The 8,132-nt window shown below is 51.4% G+C and overlaps 1 protein-coding gene across 1 annotated transcript; it reads right to left on the reverse strand.

The window, feature by feature from the left end:
* Positions 1–2,218: 2,218 nt before the first annotated feature.
* Positions 2,219–4,378, reverse strand: LOC119148976 (potassium voltage-gated channel subfamily A member 6-like; the record flags this gene model as incomplete). The annotated part of the gene is made up of 1 exon (XM_037389781.1): positions 2,219–4,378. A coding segment is annotated over one exon (1,563 nt), but the record flags the coding sequence as incomplete, so codon positions are not given.
* Positions 4,379–8,132: the final 3,754 nt, after the last annotated feature.

An 8,132-nucleotide genomic window follows, 5' to 3' on the forward strand; every position in this document is an offset into this window, starting at 1 on the left:
TTCTAGAGTCTCCATGCCCAGCTGTCTGTCATGCTGGTCAGGAGAACAACCTGTTCTGAGCAGGAGGGCTTCTGCCTGGCAGGGGCAATGGGGTCAGACCCAAGGGAAGAAACAAGCACGGGAATTTTCTGACGCAGGCTCAGTGTGTCTCATGCCTCCTCCTGACCTTGTGCTTAACCTGAGTTTTTTATATCTTACTTTGGGGAAACTTTTGTCAGCTGATACACTCAGGCATAAAATAACCCCAAACATGGGCATTCTGCTAGGAGACATCATCAGCTTTGAAATACCCCTCTTAAATAGCAGGTTCTTTTCCTAGTTTCTAGTGCCTCTGTGAGAGTAACACAAAATTTGAAGAAAAGTCACTCTCTTGCACTCACAGAAAAGATTTCATTATAGTGATCCCAAAACACAACTAAGAATAATAGCTTTTTACTGAATTGACTCAATCACCAAGACACCTTTTTACACAAAATCAACAGAGCCTCCACTGTTCTGATCCTCCCCTAGTCCCACTTATTCACCAGGATTACTTACCCACCAGCTGGTTACATGCTTCAAGGGATGCAGAACGGCTCCCAAGGCTCAGACTGTCACAGACATTTGCCTCGGTCCCGAGGAACCAAAGGGGAATTAGGCACCTGTGTATTCAGGCAAACTCTTCTCAGCTACAGAGCCCTCACCACATCACACTTGTGTCTCCCAGACTGACCTGCAGTAACTGAGACAAGCGGTCTTTTTGCTACTGATTTCAGCGAGAGAGAGAACAGAGGTTCTGTCCTAACGATTGTGCGCTGGCCCCGAGGGAGATCCCTGTACACTAAAAACCTTTGAGAGACAACGGGACTCTGGAGAAATGCAGCAGTTAAGGTAGAAGTTGTTCGCATAAATCCTATGATCAGGGCCCAGATGAGGAGAGGCCACAATAAAAGCACTCTGGGCATGGAGCCAGATCTCAAGACGATGAAAAAAAAACCCAACCAGGGTAACAAAGATGCAAACAGATCCCATCTCACAACCAGTTCTATAGCCAATTCTGACTATACTAAAGTATATGCCTGTAGCATTCTTAGCCTTATGGTCGAAAAGCATAATATATACATAAAACGTATTCTATATATTTTGCATCTTGGTATTATGTCTGGTTTATGTATTACATGTGTCACATGCAATATGTAGTACATTCTAATATACATATCATACAGTATGATGCAAGGCATTAATGGCTGCCTTTGCTTTCATACACATGCACACATGTGAATGCAGAATATACACTTAGATTTAAAACAAGAAAGACTTTTCCTTGCAGGAAAATTTGCCAATAGAATCTGAAAGCATCCATTTCCCCTTCTCACCCACTGGCAGCATGTGAAACGTTTAAAATTTAGGTGTAAGGCAGAGCTGATTAAAAATATGGAATTATCTAAGAAGCAAAATGTGCATCTTAAGATGCAAATCTCTGGTCCCTTGGCAAACCCAACACTACAGGCCAAGCTATGCATTTTGCATTGATAGCATAAGTTGCTCTCATAAAACCTAATGCATGCAAAAGACATTGCTGTGCCTTCTGTCCACAAAATACCAAGAACTGGCTAGATCAGTAAAACAGCAAAAGCCATCTCTTCAAGTCTAGATGTTTCTCCCCTCATTTGAAAGGTCTGGGGTATGCTGTTGGGTTTGTGCAGACAGTTTATGGAAATGGGTATCCGTGCCAATCTCAGTCTTAAGTTGACACACTTACCCTGGGGCAATTTATGCCTGTGACCCGCTAAATCGGTGAAATCTTCAGACAGCACAGGTGTAGCGGTCTGTGGTCAGGGTTATTCAGCAATGTCAAGACAATACCAACATGCAAACTTCCCTCAGCTATACAAACATCTCAATAAAACTGCAGTGGAGTCAACGGCTCTCACATGCCTGAATACATAACTGGGTATCTGAAGCATAAAGCACATCTCATTATACACTATTGTGTGGAGATAAACTGCAGAGATAACAAATGAATTTACTCAAATGTGCCTTGCATCAGAAGGCACTTAACACTATGAAGATTAAGTTGGTACTATAAAAGTCAATTAACATCAGGGCACTGCATAAATAAGGCTGAAATAAGCTCAAAACACAGAGAATCTTCACTAAGCTTGTTGATTTCTGTAAGCCTGTTTCTGATAAATGGTATATGGTCACAAGTAGCAAAGAACATGTAGACCTATGCACCTTTTCTGAAACACAGACCAAGACGATCTTTCGCATGCCAAGGGCTGGAAAGAAGGCAGGCATTTGCTTGCTTTCCCCTACAGCTGCACAACTCACTGTGATGCTGGCTACAGCGTTTCCATTATTCAAAGGCAATGGCATGGCAGGCGTGACTGATCCCACAGCCAAGGGCACTGCGCTGGCACAGGAACTAAGGGCACAGCTTGAGCCAGATGTTTGTAGCCCCTTTAACTGTTTACTCCCTGCTGTCTCCTTCAGCTGAAGTAGTGGCAAGGACTTCTCTGCTAGTGGAGTAGAAAGGCTAGGTTTCAGAGCAAATACTGGATTAAAGCAGTCTTCAAAAACAGAGAAAGAAATTCACGAGGGAGTGGGGGATGACAGCTAGCACTCCACAGAATAAAGCAAGAACATTTCTGGCTGCACACAGTAATGAGAAACAGCAAATCAGGACAGAAGAGCCCATTATCACAATCATTCTGTTTACGGTATCACAATTCACAGTCTGGCATGTAAATGCTGAATAGATCCAGCTGCTAGTAGGAAGACGGCTGTGCAGCAGCTTGCAGCTCAGTGTCTGGGCCCAGGACAACAAAAAGGATCACACCTCTGTCAGCATTTTCTTCTCTTTATAACCCTGGTTGTTGGGTGGAATGAAGTTGGAATATTTCATGGACTCCAGGTCTTCTGCTTCCAGGAATTCAGATTTGCTGAGAGACTGATTACTGTCCCCCTTCTTGGGCTCAGAGAAGGGTGACTGCTGCTGGCCACAGGTGACATGGGTGTACTGGCACTGCTCTTCATGATCAGTCTCTCGGTGGTAGAAGTAGTTGAAGTTGGACACGATGACAGGGACAGGGAGGGCGATGGTGAGCACACCTGCGATGGCACACAAGGAGCCCACAATCTTGCCACCAATTGTCATGGGATACATATCCCCATAGCCCACGGTGGTCATGGATACCACTGCCCACCAAAAAGCGTCAGGGATGCTGGTGAAGAGGGAGTCGGGGTCATCAGTCTCTGCAAAGTAGACAGCACTGGAGAAAAGGATCACCCCAATAAAGAGGAAAAAGATAAGGAGGCCCAGCTCCCTCATGCTGGCCTGGAGGGTCTTCCCCAAGATCTGCAGCCCCTTGGAGTGCCTGGAGAGCTTGAAGATCCTAAAGACTCTGACCAGGCGGATGACTCTGAGGATGGCCAAGGACATGGCTTGCTGCTGGCCCCCATTGTTGCTGCTGCTCCCAGGCTGCTGCTTCTGCTGCTGCTGCTGGGCCAGCTCAGTGCCCAGGGTGATGAAGTAGGGGATGATGGCCACAATGTCGATGATGTTCATGATGTTGCGGGAAAACTCAGGCTTGCTGGGGCAGGCGAAGAAACGGACGAGGAGCTCAAAGGAGAACCAGATGATGCACAGGGTCTCAATGAGGAAGAAGGGGTCAGTGAAGAAGGGGCCGACGCCAGTGGCAGGGCGCAGGGGCGGTGGAGTCCCGCTCGGTGGTGGCGGCGGTGGCAGCAGCAGCGCCTCATCCCCAGCCGGTGCTGCCTCCCCAAAGCCAGGCTGGGCCCCCTTGGGCTCCTGGCGGAACTCGGGCAGGGTCTCCAGGCAGAAGATGACGATGGAGATGAGGATGACCAGCACGGAGACGATGGCGATGGCCCGGGCCGGCCCAGAGCTCTCGGGGTACTCAAAGAGCAGCCAGACCTGGCGCTGGAAGTGGTGCTGGGGTAGGGGCTTCTCCTCCTCTTGAATGAAGCCCTCATCCTCCCGGAAGGTCTCGATGGCCTCCTGGCCCAGCTGGTAGAAGCGGATCTCCTCCAGGAAGATGTCGAGGGGCACATGGACCGGCCGGCGGAGCCGTCCCCCGGACTGGTAGTAGTAGAGGATGGCGTCGAAGCTGGGCCGGTTGCGGTCGAAGAAGTACTCGTTGCGGAGCGGGTCGAAGTAGCGCACCCGGCGGCTGGGGTCGCCCAGCAGCGTGTCGGGGAAGATGGAGAGGGTCCGCAGCTGCGTCTCGAAGCGCAGCCCCGAGATGTTGATCACCAGCCGCTCGCTGCTGCAGCAGCTGCCGCCGCTCCGCTCCTCGCCCGGCGCCTCCGCCTCCGCCTCGCCGCCCCCCGCCCGCGGGGCCGCCAGCGCCAGCGGCTCCTCCGCCCGCATCCCGCCCGCTCTGCCCCGCGGAGCCGCCGCGCCCCGCGCCCCTCAGCGGGCGCCGCCGCCCCCCGCCCCGCCTGTTGCGCCTCGCCCGGCGGCTCCGCGGGGCTCTCGGTGCGGCGCTGCTCCTCCTCCGGCCCCGGCTCGGCCCCGGCCCCGGCCCCGGCTCCGGCCGCGGCCCCGGCGCGCTCTGCCCCGCGCTGGGCTCCGCGCTGCTGCACGGCGCACCCGGCTCTGCCCTCCCCGCCGCGCACACACACACACACGGGAGGGGGAGAGGGAGGCGGGGAGGGCGGCTACGAGCGCACACACACAGGCGCACACGCTGGGTTACGCGGCGGAGAGGTGCGGGCGGACACACACAGGCGCGGGCAGGGACACGCACCCGTGGGCAGCGCCGGCACGGACACCGCTACGGACCGAGGCGCGCACCCGCAGACGTGCGCGGAGGCTGGTGCTCGGGCCCCCTCCTCGCCCCAGCCCGGGGGGGGCGGGGGGACGACGACCCCCGGGGGTATCCCGCAGCGAGCCGCAGCTCTCCGGCCGGGCGCTTCGCAACCGGTCGCCCAAGGGGCGGCACCGTCTTTCCCCCCCACCCCGAAAACCTGCCCCTGGAGTCACAGCCCTGCCGGGGACTCCGACACCGGCTCCGGCCACTGCCCAGAGCTCAGCCGCGGGGCCCGGGAGACCTCGGTGGTGTTCCCGTCCCTGCCGCAGGCTGTAGTTGACCTTGAGCCAGTCGCTCCGTGCCTGTGGCTCGCGGACCTCCATTTGTGAATGTCATTGCCGTGATGCAAGCGCGACAGTGGCATCGGACCATCCACAGATGGAGACAACCTGTCACACAGTGAGCAGTGCAGCTGGGGAGAGGCAGAGGTAAATACAGTTTCTCTCCTCTCATTTGGCGTGGGTAGAGCTTGTCCCTTCTGCCAGGTACCACACAGGTGAGCTTGCGCTTTTGGGTTTTGTTTTTGTTTTTTCTTTTTGTTTACCACCGCACAGTCAGCACTTAGTCTCCCTGGGAGTCAAAACTGCATTTCGCAGGCGATCAGACTACCAGCAAAATTTTTTGGCTTTAGAAACCTGTGGCTTGCTCCCACCATGTCACGCTTAGCATCTGAAAGCGTAGAGAAACTCCTGACAGTGTACCGTCTCCCTCAGAAAACGGGGCTAACAGGTGAGGCTGCTTCCATTCTTCTCAGCATGAAAGTCGGTCTTTCCCTGGAAAGCCCTTTGTCAGTGCTAAATATTATTAACCAGGCTTTTATCATCATAGTATCTGATGCCTTTGCTGGCTGTGAGCCATATGCTTAGCCTACACTATCTCTTAGCAGCACAGATCTAGAAGAAAACATTCCTGTCTTTACCCCTCCTCCCAATTCCTCTCTAACTAGCTGGCAACATTCGGTTACTTCAGACTTTGGACATGTTGACCGGCTGACTATGGCTGCCTTGTTTGGTTCTGTCCTCAGGAAGGAGGTGAATGTGATTTAAATGTCACTTAATCCTTTTTCCTTTCTCGCTCATTAGCATTGAAGATGGCTGTTGCAGAAGGAAGCATATTTTTCCATTTATATGAAGATGGCTGTCGCACAAGGAAGCATATTTTTCTTTCATATTATACACAATTAGGGTATGGCAAACAAATGAAAAATACTTTGCTGGAGAATATACCTTTTCTTTTAAAACAATGAATCAGTGTTTACCTATGTAATAGTAAAATGCTTCTTGCTGAGATTCCTTTTTCACTTATTACGATGAATTATTCATTCACAGGACTATTTGAATCATAATTATGATTTATTCATTCACATGGTGAACTATTGAGAAATCCTTTAAAAAAAAAAGCTTTTGGGGGGGGGTGGAAAAGCTCCCGAGGTTTATAAGAGGGTATAGGACATGTCTACATCACAGTCAGTGCTGTGCTTGAGCTCATCCTCTACTGGGTTTAAATGAGCAAGCTTCAAGCAGCAGAGCAGAGACAGCATGGAGCTCCACAGTGGTTTTCAGGATGATTTTCCAGCCCACACAGACATTTCGTGCTGCCACAGCTCTGGTCTTCACGTTACCTGAGCTAGCAGTGTTACTGATAGCTGAGGTGCCTCCATGCAAGCTGCAGTCCCATCTGGCCACATGTACCCGTTCTGTTCACCCACTGCCAGAGCCCACCTCTGAGTCGGCACCCAGGCTGCTATATAACACCTGTGCTTGCTCCTCGGAGCCCTGAAGAAGTCACTGGTTTTCCCTCTGTGTACTAACATTGCACCTCAGATTCAGTATTAAACCTGTAAAGCCTTTGCAATGTGCAACTAAACTCTTTTTAGCACACAGCCTGTTCCCAAACTGATCCGCACCACACTGCCTGTGCAGCCGCACCCCTCACTTCTATATTAAGAGGCAATGCCAGCTGCCACAGTTTCAGCCTCCGTGTGGATCTTGCTGGGCCAGCATCTTGCAATGGTACACAATTTGCAAAGCTGGAGAGGAATGGCAAGAGAGATCCGGACATGTCAGCGAGGGGCAAGAGGCGAACCCCAGAGAAGAACTCTGGAAAGCCAAAGAGCAGTACCATAACACTCTGCAGAGTGATTTGGCTGCTAGGTTGGAAGCCAACACCACAAGACCAGTGCCACCTGAAGGTGCCACTAAGCTTTTCTTTGAGGTAGGGGCTGTGTTGACATCTCCAAGCTCAGGTATGGCATGTCGCTATGGTTCAAGAGTTTAGGAGGATGACCACATGCTCCCCCAGGCCATATTGGTCAGTAATGACAAGGTCCACAAAAAACCCTTCATAGATACATGGGAAAATTGTTGCTGACCGTAGCACAGCAGGACACCTGATTCTGGGTTCTCATCCCACTCCAGAAGCTGGAGGGACATTGCGCACCCTGAGCCTGGCCCTTACAAGCACCTGTCAATCTGCATCACAGTACAGCTTCAACAAACCAAACTGCTCCTTGCACGTCTTATGCACCCCCGAATGCGGGCCAGCATTTTGGGTAACACTGCCACCCTTTGGATTCCCTTTAGCTCCCTTTTGCTGGGTTTTATGGGCTCAGCACTGCAGCTTCCACAAGAATTATGGGTATGTAGCATTTTCTCAGGAAATTCAAACTCAGAGACCCTCAAGGTAAGCACTCCAAAACTAAGATACCCCAACCGGGTGTCTAGATTTGCATCTAGCATATGCAGAACTTCTTATCCACTCCCTGCCTTTCCCAGCCACTGTGTCTTCTCCTGAACTTTCCAATTCTCCCTTCCATGGCTCCTGTGCTACCCTATCTCCTATTTCCCACATTCAGGTACTTTTCCACTTATGATGCATCTCATCCCTCTGACTCTTACTACTTCCTGCACTTACTTGCAGGACAGTGGCCCCCGGTATCAAAGCAAATATACTTTCTTATATCCCTTTTCCAAAACTCCTATTGGGATGAGACCCTGCCCACTAAGCACTGAAGATGGTGGCTGACTGCCTGGCTCACTGGAAGGACACACTGGGTAACCAGGAGAACAGTTAGAGGTGCTTTGCTCATGCGATCTCTTGTAATACTCACCCACATCAATGAAGGCACCGGAAGAAAACCAAACAATCCTTCATACCTGCAGTAACTTAAGTGAAGTATGGACCTCTGAAATCATGCATCAACACCTGAACATGCAGCCTAGGAGGTACAGCATAACCTCCCACAGGCTTGAGGCCCCGAGGCAGAATTCAACCCCAGGAGCCAAAATATTCCACACGTAAAACAAATCCTGGTGG

The sequence above is a fragment of the Falco rusticolus genome, chromosome 5 (assembly GCF_015220075.1).
Source record: "Falco rusticolus isolate bFalRus1 chromosome 5, bFalRus1.pri, whole genome shotgun sequence".
In the NCBI taxonomy this organism is placed as follows: Eukaryota; Metazoa; Chordata; class Aves; order Falconiformes; family Falconidae; genus Falco; species Falco rusticolus.